The following is a 17,851-nucleotide window of genomic DNA, read 5'->3' as shown; positions in this document are numbered from 1 at the left end:
ACCAGAGTTGGAACCACTGACTTCGGTAGTCAAACAGCTGTGCCTGTGCTATAGCAACATGGATCAAATAGATGGGGAACCCTGAAATAGGTCTGTCGCATTAGTTGTTAAGAGGAAACGGGAGTTGTTGAGAGGTAATAATAGAAAATGATTCGGAGAGAGAGGGCTGTGTTATGTTGGCTGCTAAGCTCTTGCGAGGTATTTACCACCAACACAAGGAAGCATGGGAAGCAAGGCTAAGGATAGTGGAGGGTGAAAAGAAACTTGTGTGGAGTACAAGTGTGATGTCACAAGAACAGCTAATGAGTGGAATGGGATGGAACACCATGAGTATAATTGTCTTACAATTTGCAATTATTATACTGTAAATACTTTAGTGTAGACTACTGTATTTCAGCTAGAGACTGGAGTAATTGGCCAGTAGTTCACAAGAATACTGAAGGGACAAAACAAATGAAATTAAATCTCCAACAATCTCTTTCACAAGTTAAGGCTACATAATTTTACAGTACAACCATCTAATAGAAGTCATATCTCTATGTTTTCAGTGTGAGGGGACTGGAGTGCTCTTTAAAGACAGTCAAAATAAACACTTAGCATCTAGAATGGTTTTATGGATCATCTCCTTGGAGAGGATGTGCTGTTTCTACTAACAACACTCTACAGGTTGTGGCTGTGCTGCCCAACTTGTAGCTTTCAGAGAACTAATCTCAAAATCAATAGATCCAGCACTTCCCCTCCAGCCATCTGGAGAGAATTAGACACTAAGCTAAATACTAACCCTTCCTGCACCAAATTCAATGAAGAGACATTTCCCAGTGGCAGTCAGTTTCAGCGTTACATAAAAAAACCCACTGGTTATGTAAGCGAGTGACATACTGTTTAGCCCATGCCAAACATGATGTCACTTTTGGACATACTTGCAGAGCAACTTCATGTCTATTTGATCTCAACAGGATCTGGGACAGTTGCTCAGCTGTCCTCCATAAAGGTGTCTGACAAATATACAGTATTGATTGCACTCACAGACTGACAGAGGTAGGAAGAATTTCTCCTGAGGCTTGCTCTTTAAAAGGGCAAAAGCTAAACAAAATCCAGTACGACTGTGTGTTCATATGCTGGTGGGAAGATCTGACATCCGGGACTTTCAAGTCGGCTGCTAAACAGTGTGGCATTTATGTGCTATTTCGTCAGAAAAGCTAATTTGATGAACTTCATTCAAAAAAATGATGCAGTAAAGGTGCATGTATCTTGTTGACCGACACAAAACTTTTTTCACCTTGTTGAGAAGGCGAAAGAGTTTCCGACTTAATCATTGGACTTTGGAGGGCTTTCATGTGAAATTTCCAGCTAGGAAATTTGTATATCCGATAGCACATGAATGCACAACAAGTTGCCAGTTTTGTACACCACTATGTAACCTGGACCCAATTAAAGGGGAATCAAGACTAATTGCTTGCAGGAGGTGCAATATCTGTAGAAAAACAAACTATTTGTGTGAGTCCCAACAGGGCAGGAGCAGGACGGGTCATTTCACCTTGCCAAAATGGCCTGACACCACAGTCTATTGCAGTCCTTCTCCCATAGAGGTCAGTGCGCTATATGTTACCTGCCCTCGGTGGGCGAGAGCTCCTTAAGGTCCTCCAGCGTGGGTGCTACATCTAGCAGCTTCTTATAGAGTATCAGTGGGAAATGGAGGTCCACCACCGTTGAGTTGTAGATGGCCAGCCCACAGATGATCCCGATCAGGTGGAACCAGTTGTGCTCTACAAAACACTGGAGATGCACACAGGGAAATTATTCCAAAATCATCTTTCAGATCACCACAGACTTTCAGATTACACAGGGGAAAATACTTCAATGAACTAAGCTGCTAATATTGAAGGTTGCACAGTGATGACGTATTCTTGATCCACTTCCCATTCTCTGTGATGTGGCTCATTTCTCTCCTCCTCCTTCATCTAACAGACTCCTAAGTGGCATGCTGGAGGCTGGCTGGACATAACTGATGACATCCAACAAGCTTAAAAACATCAGTACTGATGACGTATGAGGCAGACAAATTCCCACCAGTTTGGTTCAACGATGGAAAAGTACTTAACATGCATTTCTATCCTTAGCCTATTAGAGCTTCATGGTAATTGAGATATTATTTTTCAGTTACATTATGTTCTTCAACAAAGGTCAACAGCAGGGTAATTGAAGCACTTCAGTAGAACCTTTAATCCAAAGCTCAGGCGTCTAAATCGATCAAGCGTAGTGAGCATGGGAAAATAATTCCATTTAATGTGTGCTATTGTTAGAATATTGTTGTTAATACAAATACATTTTACAAATGCATTTTGAATTTGTGTTTGTGTGTGTGTGTGTGTGTGTGTGTGTGTGTGTGTGTGTGTGTGTGTGTGTGTGTGTGTGTGTGTGTTGTGTGTTCCAAACATTTCTTTGTCCTAAGCAAACTCCATTCCCAAGAAGTTTGGATAAACAAGGTTCTCCTGTATTTTTTTTTCATTGCAGCTCATGCTTCTATGCAAAGAGCAAAGACAAGTTTACAAATGAATACACAGTGAGCGAAAAAAAAAAAAAAATAGCCCTTGCCTTGGCAGACAAAATAGTCTCATCAAAAAAAAAAGGCCCATGATAATTCTACTGTATTTTATTGTTGTATCGCTATTGTTTCTCTCAAGTAACTCTCAATGTCCCACCGTTCAGGGACACTTCCCATTGTAGCGGTTACTGTTTTGTAAACCTGAATGTCCCCAATGACATCTTGCTATGAATAATCCCAGAAACAGCAGTTCTTCCTGGAAAACACCGAACTAGGTCAAATAACAGCCGTAACAGCCAGAGCACCACTGCACACATTCTGGATATCCATTATAAGCTTACTGCTACCAAACACAAAAAACCTGTACACTAAAATGTGTCCAACCAAAAGGTCCTTTGAGTTATTGAAATATTGACTAAAAACTCTGCCTTTTAAGTAACAAAGGGTAATCCATTTTGAGCTTTTTTAAAACCTTGCAGGTGCGTTATCTCTCACTCTGCATTTCATGGCATTGATGAATCCAAATGTCCTCTTCTGGCACAGTGGGGGTCGCCGCTGCCTCTCATCCACAACAAGTGTAGGAGGAATTCAATAGCCAGACTTACCTTGGCATTTGCAAAGGCATAACCAAGACAGTGTAACAAAAATAATCATCTCCACTCTCAACTAACTCATATTCTTGTACTGGCGCTATTCTTTAAAACAACAATACATGGCCCATGTGTTTCCTCATTCATTTTTTTATTATTATTATTCATTATTTATTTTTCAAGTGAGAGAGCATATTTAGAATCGTTTCACTTCATCAGTTTGTGGCCACAGTGTTGTGGTGTAACTTACTTTGTCTGAGAACCAAAGCAGGTTGGACTCGGTGTAATGAGTGAACATGCCATATACAGGATCCATCAGCTCCTTCAACAGCAGGAGGAAGAACTCTTTCGTTACGCCACCTGCATCTACCGCCTCCTCCCCATCAAAGATCACCTGGAGGGAGAGATGGGAGGATGGAATAAAGGCATAAAGAATGGAGATAGAAGGAGATTAAAAAAATACAGAGGTTATTGGTAGGGATGAGAAGATATATCGAAATTTGTGAGGCAGAAAAATGAATCACGATATTAGCTATTTTATTCTGCTGTAGCAATCACAAATGAGATGGCTTTCCCATCACAATTTCACAAGCTCTCCATCCAAATTATATTATTTGCACTTTGTAATGACATTTTGAAATTGTTGTTTACATTCTAGCAAGCCAGTGCTAGAAAGATTTATGGCTCAGAAATAAACATAATTCTGCACAGTCACTTTGTTGTCATTGAACTTTTATTTATTACGTCAAATCGTGGTCCTATTGAATCATGAACCCCCATATCACATATCGCGAGCTAAACATATCGTCCCATCCCTAATTATTGGACATAGGAAGGGGTGAAAAGAAAGGTTTCTGTGATCAAAATGACAATGTAGTGAACCATGGTGACCTTTCTGGGGAGAAAAAGCTCAGGCTTAGCTCTCACCTTGAGTGGTTTCTTGAGGTCCACATCAGAGTAGATGGTGAGCTCACGCAGTGCGTCACTTACTAAGTGGTCCCTGCGCACATGGAGCACCAGGAAAGGGTTCCTAGCCAGGAGGGGTTCCAGTGTGAGCAGCATAAAGACATTGTGCAGGTTTGCACCGCTTACTGCCATCTTGGTAATGGTCACAGGTAGAGAAAAGAGAAAGAGAGGATGTGAGGTGCTTATTCAAATTCATAGAAACAAAAATCCAAATTCACTGAGCACAGTTAAATTAAACCAAATTCCCAACAGCTCCAATTTTTAACCAATGAAATAAAATAAAGACCCACACCATTTTATCAATGAAGTTGGTTTTCGCATACACCATGTTAATCTCATTGTATGAAACTACAATAAAACAATTTTCACATAAGCAGCAGCTACCTGCATCTGCAGTTCAGCATCTGTTTGCAGCATGGTAGTCTTGGCTTGAGCGTTCAGTATGAACGGGTAGGCACATAGGGTCACTGAGCTCTGCAGGGAAAAAAGAGATGGCTGAAAATACATTTACTACATTTATAAGATTATATAAGGGTCATATAAATGATATGATTTTTGATGATAGGTTCAATCTTGAAGACCAATACCTGAGCAGGTGGAGTTCGCATTTTCTGAAAAACAAAATGAGAGAGAAAGCAAAAAACAGATGAACTCTGGTATTTGACATGATTTGCAGGTAGAAAAAAGCTAAGGGCAGCACGAGTCATAAGATTGACACTTGTGACTTGTGGCATGTTAGTCTAAGTCTCCCAGTTGACTGAGACATTAGCCAGTACGGAAAAGGTCAGGGGGAAAGGATAGCCAAGGCTAAAGACACTATGATCTCTTCTTAGAAAAATACTGAACAGAATGTCAAAATGATTTCCCTCCAGTGTCCAAGAGGCCAAATGATAGGGGCTTATCTGTGAACTCAGAAGCCCATTGGATAGAAAGGCCTAACAAACAGCAACACACCCATCCCGCACAAGCAGACAAGAATGAAATTTCACACTGTGGCTCTGCAGAGGCTGAAGCATGAGCAAAGAGCAATACAGCCCAATCCCAAATGAGGAGGAGTGTGTGTGTGTGTGTGTGTGTGTGTGTGTGTGTGTGTGTGTGTGTGTGTGTGTGTGTAAAATACATAAACGTTACTTATGTCATGTAATGAATATATCGTAATAATGTCATTAAATGTTGCATAAAAGCCCAGCTAATCGGGATCCTAATAAACATACACATAAACATAGAATAAGAGGGTGTCAGGTAAAGAACAAACATCATAAAAAGTGTAAACTAGTAAGAAAAGTGCAGTACTCACAATCTCAGCTTTACTCAGAAACCACTTGAGGTAGTCTTCCTGGATGTCCACCAGGCTGGTGATGTCAGGGATATAAAAGCGGTTGTACTCCACATGCTGGGCCTTTAGGTTAACCTGGGAACATGGGATAAACAGCTGCTTCAACTCCAGGAACTGGCATGGTACACAATAGACTACAGATCACCTTAACAACTACAAAGGACCACGTTGCCAGGAAAAAACACATTTCCTCACACTGTACTGAGGAACAATGCAGAATTGATGTCGTGTTTACAGGAGCAGCAAGTAACCTTGCTTGATACCTTGTGGAGTTTCTCCAGCAGCCTTAGCGTGGCGCTAATATAGCTCTCATGGAACACGGGTATGAGCAGGGTCTTGCCTCCCGTTAGTAGAAACACAACAATGCTCTTGTACATGTCTACTAATCTGGAGAACACACCGCCGTCCACCAAACACCACCAGTTATCTGCGGGGAAACAGAAGCAGGCAAATTATAATTCCCAAGCAAAAGATTGATTATACTATTCAGTTCAACTATGTATGCAGTACAGTTCACTTAAACAAAAGATGAGAATATATTATTACAATTGGTTGTGTCAGAAGTTGCAGTAGAGTTGGCTGCAAGAGTTTTTTCTTCCTTTATCTGTATAGTCAGTATTTGTTTGTGCTTAGTCATAATTACATTGTTCTAATGCCTCTAGGTCTACACATGTTTGTGTGCGTGCACAGTAGCATCTGTTCGTGAAGCATGTGTTTCTGCACATGGACCTGCACACGTGGATGCATGTGGGTCAGTGTCCACACACTGTATGATCTGTGTATATTTTTGTGCATGTACTGTATGTCTGTCAGTCAGATGGTGAAGTATCACAAGCATTAATCTCTTTGCATATTTACACTGCTGTGTGTATAAGAGACTCTGCATGCCCTTGCTTCTATGTGTGATTGTGTGTGTGCGTGTATCTGTGTGTGTGTGTTAAGCACAATTTAGAGGAAACTGTAATGACCCCATTTTGATATATTCCAGCACATCTACGTCAGAGCTCGATGAAAGTGTGAGACATGGTGCATTTGTCTGGCAAACAACCACTGACTGGCTAAGCATTAAAGGAAAAATCCACACTAAATCACTTCAACACGGTTTAAAAACAGAATCTGGCAAGGTATCTTGCATTTCTGGACTCATTTTATTGTTTGGTGGTGTATTTTTCTTCCTCCTGTGGATAACTGGCCAAGTGTAGACGACATGACGTCAAGATATTTCCAGACAAGCTACAGTGGAGTTTGACAGCAGAATAATTTTCACTTATCTACAATATCAACAGTAGACGTCAGGTTATGGTGTCAGTCCCTCAGAATCAAAGAGCAAAGGCTTCTTTCTAGACTCACCATTTTGCACTGACATTCAGCAAGCATACAGGGAGAAATCAATCATAGGGGCAGTGGAGATACCAATTTAATGAGGTAGAGAGCAGACCGAGGCTCCCAGTCTCCCCGCCCAGCCCAACTCCCGGCGCCAGCCCCTAGTTCCCAAAGACCAGCGGAAGGGTTACACATGTGGCCAACAGGGCCACATTTGGACCCCCATCCAGTTCTCTTACGTATTTGGAGATGCATGAAGCTATCGCACGTCTCGCATCTGTATACAGACCACACAGGGAAAATTTGTTATGAATGCCGGAGTTGTTGAGAAACTGCCAGTCACTGTCTCTACCTCTACAAGTATTCTGTTACAACCCAACCCTGACTGGAGGGATATTGGAAGGGATGTTGTGGGAAGTTTTTGTATTATTTATTACTCCAAATCTGCCTGGTGCACAGCAAACTATCAAAGCTGATTTCAAATGAGTTAATTAATAGCTGTTAAAAATGTCTTGTGTGTGCATGCCAGTGCCCTACCCAATACTTTGCCGGGGTTGGTGTCTAGCCGTAGGATGGCCATGGCCAGGGGGATAGTGAGGCTGATGTAGTTCTTGGGGTCCTGCAAGGCGGGGCACTCGGACAAGATGAGGTAGATCCTCATGGCCTCAACATCAGGAGGGGAGCACGGCAGCTGGGGGATCAACAGGCTCTCAAAACTTTTGGTGGCCTAGGTAGGGGGTTGGACACAGAAAGAAGGATGGCATGCATGACTGAATGAAAGCTTTACTTTATGTCTACATTTAATAATGCAGCTCAAAAAAATTACTTTTGCAATTACACAGAAGATTATTTAAAATTTGCCTAAAATATTCATATGTAAACCAGAGAAACTGGTAAGAAATGTTTCAATCCCAAAACAGCCTTGCCTAACTAGGCAACAGGAGAAAAACATCAGTCACAAAATTTTGGGAGAGGCCTTTAGTGGTGTGGAATGTAGCCTGGTCTATACAGAGTATAATAAATCATGTTGGGTTGAGGTGCACCAAACCCAAACATAACATCAGTGAGCTAATGCTAGAGCTTATGACTCAGTCCAGCAATCTGTGCCAGGGATCTGTGGCAGAAATGACTTGATAGTGTTTTCAAAGCATGGTCAATATTGACATATGACATAGACGTTCTTTGCTTTATGGGCTACAAACTACTAACTGAGATGTCAATGTTGAAAAAATGAATTGAGTTGCCAATGCTATACACACAGTAAATCCCAATGTTTATCCTTTAACTGGTTCATCAAGGTGAAATAGGCTTCTAAACCCAAACCGGGGGATAATTTTGAGTCCTTGACTCCAAAAACTACATCCGAGTCATAACAAATCCTTTATGTTATTGTTTCCACAGCATTAAACAGAAATCAAGACACAACCATTTTTAAGTATTTGGAAATATTGGCTTATAAAAAACTCACTTTCTATGCTATTGTTAGATAAAAATGGCTCTCAAGATGCCAATGATCTTGTGTTGGGGTTAGGGTTAGGGTTATTTAATAGGGGTTTAATATTATATTAGTCTTAAATGGGAATAGTAAGTGGTATATTTTTCAATTGTGTGGCAACGTCTTCCTAATTCCTTGAACAGTATGTGTAGTGGAATATTCTTGACTTTATACCTTTTTCTATTTTCACCTGAGATCAGATAAAGAAAATTAGACAAGGGGTGGAGAATATGTATATTGGGGTACTTGGAATATTGGGTTTTGAAGTTTCTTGCACAATACCAGAGAAAAGACAAAGTGTCATTGCCTTATACACATATATTCATAAATACACCATTGACCATTACCTGCTCCAGAAGTCCAGAGAAAGCTGGCGTGCTGAGTGTCTCAAATAGTATTCTGACAGAGTTGAGATCGATGCCTGGGATCTTTGGGTTGGTTTTGAAGTGGCCATCATCACTGAGAAAGCAAAGTATTTTGTATTTTGTGTATTTGTGTATGTATTTTTGTGTATGTATTTTTGTGTATGTATTTGTGGGTGTATTTTATGTCCTTCCGTTTATCTTTTTTTTTTTTTTCTTTTTTCTATTTTAACTTTTTTTTAAATTTAAAAAGCCTCCTGTGGACAGGTGTTGTAAATTAGCGTTTCGCTACAAACACTAAACACAGTGCATCTGGTCCTTGTGCATAAATGTATGTTACAATTCTAATGCTACTGTGATGTCCATGCCAAATAAAATAAACTTAACTTAAACAAACCATGTTTGTCTAGACTGCTAAGAAGCTCTATCTGTGGTGTTTCTGTGGTCACTAACAGGATATAAATAGGTCAGTGCTTAGACTTAGGGACTTTGTGGTAAAGCATTAATGTAAAGGCAAACGTTACACTGGATTAGACAGACGTCTATTCTAACCTGTCATGTGGCAGGTCAGCTATGAGGTGAGTACACTGAAGGGTAAACATGTAAATTCTCACACTCAAGAGCACACACACAACACGAGCATCAGTTGTTAGGCGTAGACTAGAGAGAATCCCTACGCAGATCTATTCCTTTAGCCTTTGATTCTGACAGCCAGGGCTAGTGAGCACTGACTGATGTTACACACTAAAACACACCCACATCATCTCCACCACAAAAGCCAACAAAACCCTCAGCATGAGAGACAGCACCTATTTACAGTGCAGGTTTTATTTAGCCATAATACAGCTACACTAGATCTGATCTAGAGGAGTGTTTGCTAAACAAGAAACACCACTGCACTGATGCAGATAGCTAGTACAGTCTTTGAACTACATCCCAGTGAACTGTGAGTAACTCTTAAACATTGTTGTTGACGGGACCCACTCAATTTTGGGAGCTTCATGAGCTTTTCTTGTTTGGGAACTCTGTGAGCTGTTCTGGGTCCCAAATGTGAAACCATGTCACTGAAAATGAGGGCTGTCCCTCCCACTCGCTGTGTAGTGCAAGCCATAAGCAGCAACAGAACATCCCCAAGCTGGCTCTCTCAAACTCATTGCTCCCGCCCGCTCTCTCACACATAGCACTGGTTTTCAGAGCAACCATGCCAGTGGTTTATATAACTGCTAAATCCTAGTGGATTTTAAGCTAATGTTTTAGCAGAAGGTAGAATATAAAGTACTTAATGGTCCTCTCCAGAGGACAGTGTTCCCCTCTGATGGGCTCCAAGGATCATTCCCATGACGCGATAAGCATCTGCTGATGAGTCTGAACTAAACAGCCACCACACCTACACATATGCTCAATGTGGTCTAGAGCCTTATGGATCTCAGTGACCCCTAGATTGCATCTCTCCCAGCCTGGATGATCAGCATATTTTGTTTGATAACATGACATACCGTGAGTGTGTGTAACAAGTAAATTAAGTAGAGCCTGTGATGTCTCTAGTGAAACCTTTCCCAGGAGTCACTCATAAATAGGAGCTTGTGCATTCAACGGCACGGCTTTGAGTTATGTAATATGTATTTCTGCCCTCTTTCATTTGGGCCCACATGTCTGGTAAGCCAGCTGCCCTATGATGAAACTTAAACTTAAAATTTTTAAACCCCAACTGAATTTAACTTCTCCTTAGCTTCAAAGAAAAAAAAAAAACAACTTTGTATGTATCTTCTTCACCAAGGTCTAAATCTGTGGTTTTCACATCATGTGCCATCAAGGCCCAAGAGTATGCAAGCTGTCATTCCAGCCAAACACTACATCAGACGATTTCAGTGATGAGTTCCCCCACTCTCTGGTTGAAGATGTGCTAAAATCAGCTGGCGTTGTGATTGGTTGGAATGAAAACCTGCACACTTTTGGACCTCAATGACACATGACTGAAAACCACTAAGCTAGAGCAGCCTAAAAACTGGGATGTCTTGAGCCCCTTATCATCTACATTAGCTAACATGGAATATGTTTATTCTCTATATTCTCATATTTTCCCAATGGTTATATATCACACATTTTAAGTTTCACACAGCATACAGTATATTTAAAAATTGTCAGATATTTTTCATATGAGACTCAATTTTTTATTGTCTGTATATTTTATTTTGCACACCCTGCATAGTTACTGTAATTCATATATTTTCAAACTTTTCATTCATTTATTTCTACTTAATATGTTCTAGTGTTGCAACTCTTGGTTGCATTATGTTTAATACCTCCCCATTTGCTCAATTCTTATGTGGATTCTATTTTTCTTTGCTGTATCCTATTACTATTTGATGCTGTAACACCCCAAATTCCCCACAGGGATCATTTAAGTTTCATCTTATCTTTATGTTATCTTATCTTACTATTGGAAACCTCTGTACACTTCCATTTAAAATGCTGTGATGTGAGCAAAGCCTGGCTATACTTCTTGTGCCATATATACTGTAGGTATAGATGGAGCTTAAAGGGTTTGTGTACCTTTGGTCCAAGAAGCTGGCATTCCAACAAGCCGTGGAGGAGAGTAGAAGTATGATGTCACTGAAAACAGAGTCCAACCATAAAAAGTGTTAGCAGAGCAACAGGTGCAGAGATCATGAAAAGATGAATGGATTTAAAAAAAATAAATCTGTCATATTATAAAGACAAAATTCAAACACCACTATTAATCCTAAAATTCTGCAACAAGTGCATGAAGATTTCAAAAACAGGATTTGATCTACTTCCAATAATAGTTCTTCATTGTTGACTTACTTTGTGACACTAGAATCTGTGTTGTCTATCAGTTTCATCCTCCATGAATTTAAACTTTCATAATTGATCTGGGAGATGCCTTTACTGATGTTAATCACTCTGAAGTCTTCTGGAGGGATGGAACTCTGCAGAGACGAAGGCAGACGGAGTCGAGATAACATTTAGAAGAATGTTTGCAATGGTGCTTCCACTGTGTGGCACAGTACTGTACAAGGCCATTCAGGCCTCTGTTTGGGTTATGTCCCGTTTCCTCCATGTAGATAAAATAAATCGGCCAAGCCTGAGGTCTAAATATTACACTGTAGAGACAGAATGTGTGTGATGTCTTTATCAGCGCACATTCCAGGCAATCTGCAGGATATCCGTACCAGACATTTGCTACATGTATACCAACACAAAACCAAGCAAAAGCTAAGGCACCGCTGCCGCCCTGTGGTAAAACACGGAAACTGATTCAACTGAAAGCAGCAGCACTGGCAAATAAGAGTCTACAGGATCCAGCTGTAGTAAAATGTATGGAGACAATAGATTTGGGATCAAGCCATGCAAATGACAATAAATAAGGCAACAAGATTTAGGAAGGCAGACTCCTAAAAAAACTCCGAAAAGCAACATTTGTCAGATCACATACCTGCTCACCAGAGTACAATATGAAACTATGCTCTCCCCCACAGTTGATTGTGGTCACAGTATAATGTTGTGGTTCTAACAAGGAAAGGAAGAACCAAGAGTAAAGGTTAGCTGGCCAGCATTTGATAACAGTTCACTGTTGGTACATCGGTAAGAATGATGGCTACGGTAGGGAGAATTGCAGATATTGTAGATACATCAAGTGATAAACAAAATCTCAAAATCTTCTCTTGGTGAAATTCTAATTTGATGGACGTGGCACGAGTTTGTTCATGTTATTTTTCCCACCTAAAGCTGAGGTTCTCGTACATCCCACTAGATGGCATGAGACAGTACCAAGTCAGGGACCATAAACCAAAGTGTAAATTGGTTTATGATCCCTGACTGGGTGCTGACCTATAATTCGCTCATATAACTGATACATTTATTATCAACTAACACATTCATTTTACATTAAATTTGACTTATTTCACAACAGGGAACTACGATGGATTGTTTGATATTATTAGATGTGGATTCCCATTACCGACAGTCAACATGCATGGATAACATGCTCTTTGCGTACATGAAACACTGGCCCGAGCTCACTCCATACACTAATGGGAAGTTACAGCCCCACTCCTTGTACTACTCCCTGCACTTATTCTCCTTCTCTGTGCAATTTCATACTACATAAATTGAGATTTGGCAAAGACAATTCAATGAAATTGACAAGATGCTCAAGAGAGAAGCATTTTACAGCATTTGATTTTAACAGTAGATGCTATCCATATCTAATTGACACCTATTTTTGGAAGTAAATGTCTGTATATAAAATAAATAAATAAAATAAAATCATTAAAACCTTTTACCTATTTAACACTTGCCATTCAACCCACAGTGACATATGAAACACATGAAAGATACAAGAGTCAGCAATGAGTCATCTGGTCACCTGTTCTGTGGGAATTTCCTGTGAGAAGTGTGCTCTTGACAGGAAATGGGTTTCTGGCATTCCCCCGCATTCCTGTGCCGAGCTGGCCATGGCTGTTACAACCAAAGGCATACACCATACCAGAGGAAGGCACAAACGCCAATGTGTGATGCCTGAGAGATAAAAGGCAGAGAGAGAAAGAGAGAGAGATAGAGCAAGATTTAGGACGCAGAGGAACACACTCAGCTTTAGTGAGTTTGTGACGACCAGTACCTGCCACAGGCGATCTGAGACACCTCGCTGCCCATGAGCTCCAGCACTCGTCTGGGTAAAGGTTCATTGTTGGTGGAGTCGTGACCCAGCTGACCCCGTGAGCCATCACCAAATGTAAACAAGCCGCCATCCTGCCAGACAGACAATACAGTATGGGTTGTTTTTTTTACTGGTGTTTGAGACAGAAATTCTTTGCATAGCTTCGCAGTTAGTCAAACTAAGAAATATCCTTCATGCTCAAGGACTCCACCCAAGCACACACAGCACATCTTGGAAATCTGGCTGGAGCTTAATTTGTCAGGTATTCACATGCAACAATTAAGTTATATTCATACTTTTGTGAGGGCAGCTGTATGTTGATCTCCACAGCTGATGTAAACAACTTTTTGGGATCTCAAAAACTTGATGTGGCAAGGGACAGCGCGATCTGAGGAAGGGAACACAAACAAGCAAGGTTATATGGTTCTACACTGCTATTGGTTTACGTGCGTGTACTCCTACAGTTGAGTGCGAGATTTGGGGGAAAGCTGGATGACATACCTATGTGCAGGGATATTGGCTATAATTTGTAACAACCATTGTATTAAATAATAATGGATTACATTGTTTAGATACATGATTTACTTTCAGATGGCACAGTCCAGCTTCTTTCTAGCTAGATGACAATCACCTATATTTACTGAGGATTTCTTTTGTTTACAGTCATGCCATTGCCCAAAACCAGTTTCAAGTATAAACTGCAGAGGCAAGATCAGCTTATTGGTAATATAATTCCCATGCTGCATGACTGCAAGGACTAGTCTTGAGCAATAACAACCTGCAGTATTCAAAGTCTATATTTCACTTAAAAGGGTGTATTTTGTTCAATATGAGGGAGTCTAATATTATTAGTATTTGATAGATTTAAAAAAAAAACTTGAATTCACTTCTTTAACATCCTTAGACTTGTTCCCCACATAAAACTTAAAAGGTCAGCATTCAAAATTCTTAAGGTTTGCTGCAGGCTTGAGTCACAACATGATTTGTGAACACTACTAGATCCTGGACCTGATATGCTAAATACACACACACATACACTGCTGATTTAGCAACTTACAGTACTTCTGAAAGGCATTTCCACAACTGAGTTATTATGTTTTTGTTTAATACTACTACAAAATATTGATCATTGAAGGAGAAATTCCCTTTTCGTTTTCCCCCTCTACACAGGGAGGTCAGAGTGCAGGGTCAGCTACAGAAGAGTGCCCTTCTCCTGCTCCAGGACATTTTGGCAAGGCAGGTGCATGCTGTCACGGGGGGCTTGAACCTAGGCCTTTTGATTAAAGGAAGGTCTCCCTGTTCACTACACCACCCTGTTGCCCAAGGAGCGCTGGTCCCACCCAAACCAACCCCAACCCACCACTTCTGTGTTATCATTCTACTGTACCTTGTTCATCATTGAGCCCCAGCTGCCCAGCACTGTTCTTGCCCCAACCAAATACAGCTCCGGACAAGGAGAGCGCAAAGCTGTGGTCTCCCCCAGCAGTGATCTGCGCCAAGGGTATTCCTGACAGAGACTTGAGGGGCTGCGGGGACAGCGTGCTGGGCTCTCCCTTCCCCAGACCCAGCTGACCGCTGGAGTTCTGGCCCCATGTGAACAGCTGGCCATCTGAGAGGGAAAGGAGGAACGAGCAACAGCGTTAGCCATGACATCTATCCCTTCAACTGCTAAATAGTACAGGCTTAGCTAACTTTGATGTGGTAGTATGGTACTATCTGAGTCTGCAAAAAGCTACTGTGACACTACTGGTTTAACCTGAGGTGGTAGAAATGTAGGCCTACAACACTCAGCTCACTGGAGCAGTCTAGTCCAATACAGTAGCTAAACTGACGGTGTGTTATGGTGAGTTTGTGCCTTTCACACCTCTAGAAAGTGCGATGCAGTGCTGGTTGCCACACATTACTTGAGAGATGCGGTGCTCACACAGCTTTTTGATCAACCTAGGCAAAACAAGAAATACATTTGTTCATGAGGGCAAACTCACATTATGGCTACAGGTTTCTTATTGGACTTAGTAAGACATCAAAAACTTGGAAACAGGAAATATGTCACAATCATGATGTTGATTTTAATCAGTGTAATAGTAGTGTAGAAGTGGTGGTATATACTGGAGCATACTAATCATGTTGAAAGTCCCAATGGTAGTTTGTGGTGTGATAATTATTTTCTGTCATGTCACAATGGTACTTTGTGTCTTAAATTAAGGCTCACAATGTTTTGTGATGACACAATGATGCTTTGTCATGAATCACCAATGGTTTTCTGTAAACCACAAAAATACTGTACTTAGCAGTCACACTTATCTTCGTATTTTCTGAGGTAGTATTAAGTAGAAGAATAAAACTCTTTGACTCTTTTTGCCAGTTGTGAAAAGGTCTGTAATATACCCTGATGATAAACCGTGTCTGGTCAACTTTTAGTGTAAGTGAGATACGTTTTAAGAAAAGCTAATGTGCTTAGGGAGGGCCTTTATCTCAACTCTGTTGTTTTGTCCGGAGCAATGCCCTTTCCTGGTCTCTTCTACCTTTCTTTATCCGACTGAAAGGTATATAATAAGCAGAATATGGAGTTCTCCACCAGCAATTAGATTTTAGCATCCTGAGTTAACACTGTCAATTCTCAAATGGAGTAAAGAAGTGAGGACAGAAGCTCCCCTTGGAGAAGTCAGCGATAACCAAGAATCAAGATCACTATCCTATGGGCAAATGACTACATTTGAAAGGTCATTATGATTATTCTTTAAATTGTAATTTCAGTCTTTAGTGCCCTGATGTTTCTGTGATGTCATGATTCTATGACGCCGTATGACTCACACTAGTACTTTGTGGTGCATAATGGTATTCCCTGATGTCAAAATGCCTTCTTTCTGTGTTGCTACAATGGCTGTTTTTGAAGACAATGGCAGCATTCATAGCATTGTTATTTTGGATGCTCGAGACTCCTGCAAATGTAGCCCTCTTTTTGTTTTGGCTGCTTGTGTATGGTCCTGTATGCCTCTGTCGTTATCTGCACCTCTTAAATGTCATTTTTCTGTAGTCCAGTTTCTCTCCTATCAGACTAAAAGCTGCAGTTCCTCTACGGTGCACTACAGGGTCACCTGGGGATTCGAACGGCCTCCTCTGCAGTCCCCAGGCCCAGCTGCCCCCCTTCACCAGCTCCCCAGGCAAACACCTGGCCCTGCTCATTCACCGCCACGGAATGGTCCCGGCCGCATGACACCACCGCTATCTTCTGCGTATCCAGAGCGCCTACTAACTCTGTGGGGAGGAGGAACGGCTCATCAGAGAGAGCAGAAGCAGCTCCATGAACACTGACAATGTAATTAAAAATTTGAGTTATTTACAGTCTTGACTTCAGGCTTCAGCTATATGAAACTTTCACAATGTGCAATATTTCCAGTTTACTAGCTAATTCCATTTTAGGGTTATCTTCTGTTTTAGCAGGCAATAGCATGGTCCAGATACTAAGTCTAACACTATCTTTACAGAAAGACGTTTTGCCTGTCCAAACACATCTAGGCCTACCTCTAATTTGTTAATGATCACTGTGGTGTTTAAGTTAGCCAGCTGTAAACTCTGATAGGTATCCGATTAAGTTACAGGATGTGCTGAAACAGAGGGCATTCATAAAGAAAGCCCTCATAGACCGAACACATGAATGGAATTTAGCATTGGCATTCTATCTGGTCAAAAATGTTGGAAAGTCCCATGACTTCCTGAGAAGATAGATACTTTTTCTTTAAAATTACATAATAACATAAACAAAAAAAACATGCACTGTGGCAACACAATAAAACCTGAGATTCAGATGCTGGAAAAGTGCAATTATGTCTACAAAAAGACATTGTGTCATGCTGTCTTATACTACATATACATGAAAATCAATCAGAAATCTATGCTTTGAACTGTGCTTTAGAGGTGGGCTCGCTTCCATGCAAAACTCTTTGGGCTGGTTCATGCTTCAAATGCAGCAAGCCGCACGGGAGCCGCAGATGTGCCGTCCGTGTACTGTGGAGTTCATGCTTCTCAAGCTGAACACTTGAAAACTTTATTGGTGCTGTAGGAAAATTTAGCTCTCCACATCCCCCAACAAGAAAAAATAACGCCACCGGAATCGGACAGTAGTGGTTACTCTTTGTTAAGCCAATCCTGGATGGAGGCACTGCGACACAGATGGTGTTGTTTTCCACATGAAGCACGAAACAAAGTAAAGCAAAGTAGGCACCACCTCTGAAGAGGAGAGACAACCAACCAGTGTGCAACCACTGTGCAGTTTAGCTGCTGTACTAGTTTCCTGTGTGGTTTCCAGCTATGCAGTATTAGGTTTCATACAGAAGGTTAAATCACTTAAACTTTTTGGCATAATTTAGAAAAATAAGTTTACACTACACTTCATGAGTGTGAACAAATCTAGAAAGGTTTAAGCTTTAGGTTCAGGCTATTTATTTGCTTAGAGCCTAATGATACTGGCTTTTATTCATTGTTGTTTCAGATTCTCCCACATGCCTATACACAGTAACACACAAATACAAACCTCCACCCACACGATACCA

At 40.9% G+C, this 17,851-nt stretch overlaps 1 protein-coding gene across 2 annotated transcripts in view; it reads right to left on the bottom strand.

The window, feature by feature from the left end:
- Positions 1 to 17,851, bottom strand: part of herc3 (HECT and RLD domain containing E3 ubiquitin protein ligase 3) — a 29,850-nt gene that overhangs the window by 9,177 nt on the left and 2,822 nt on the right. The window contains exons 3-20 of one of the 2 annotated variants that reach the window (XM_071911974.2): positions 16,397 to 16,556; positions 15,163 to 15,239; positions 14,686 to 14,907; positions 13,595 to 13,686; positions 13,260 to 13,390; positions 13,008 to 13,159; positions 12,075 to 12,148; positions 11,444 to 11,568; positions 11,171 to 11,230; positions 8,603 to 8,714; positions 7,298 to 7,487; positions 5,701 to 5,864; positions 5,399 to 5,512; positions 4,689 to 4,712; positions 4,486 to 4,575; positions 4,063 to 4,233; positions 3,386 to 3,529; positions 1,610 to 1,776 (exon numbers count right to left, since the gene is read on the bottom strand). In XM_071911974.2, the coding sequence (XP_071768075.1) occupies positions 1,610 to 1,776; positions 3,386 to 3,529; positions 4,063 to 4,233; positions 4,486 to 4,575; positions 4,689 to 4,712; positions 5,399 to 5,512; positions 5,701 to 5,864; positions 7,298 to 7,487; positions 8,603 to 8,714; positions 11,171 to 11,230; positions 11,444 to 11,568; positions 12,075 to 12,148; positions 13,008 to 13,159; positions 13,260 to 13,390; positions 13,595 to 13,686; positions 14,686 to 14,907; positions 15,163 to 15,239; positions 16,397 to 16,556 (2,269 nt within the window). The remainder of the gene's footprint in view (positions 1 to 1,609; positions 1,777 to 3,385; positions 3,530 to 4,062; positions 4,234 to 4,485; positions 4,576 to 4,688; positions 4,713 to 5,398; positions 5,513 to 5,700; positions 5,865 to 7,297; positions 7,488 to 8,602; positions 8,715 to 11,170; positions 11,231 to 11,443; positions 11,569 to 12,074; positions 12,149 to 13,007; positions 13,160 to 13,259; positions 13,391 to 13,594; positions 13,687 to 14,685; positions 14,908 to 15,162; positions 15,240 to 16,396; positions 16,557 to 17,851) is intronic. The other variant, XM_071911983.2, reaches the window with a different exon arrangement.

The sequence above is a fragment of the Centroberyx gerrardi genome, chromosome 3 (assembly GCF_048128805.1).
Source record: "Centroberyx gerrardi isolate f3 chromosome 3, fCenGer3.hap1.cur.20231027, whole genome shotgun sequence".
In the NCBI taxonomy this organism is placed as follows: Eukaryota; Metazoa; Chordata; class Actinopteri; order Beryciformes; family Berycidae; genus Centroberyx; species Centroberyx gerrardi.
The sequence above is the reverse complement of the archived record's forward strand: the minus strand, read 5'-3'. Positions and strand labels throughout refer to the sequence as shown.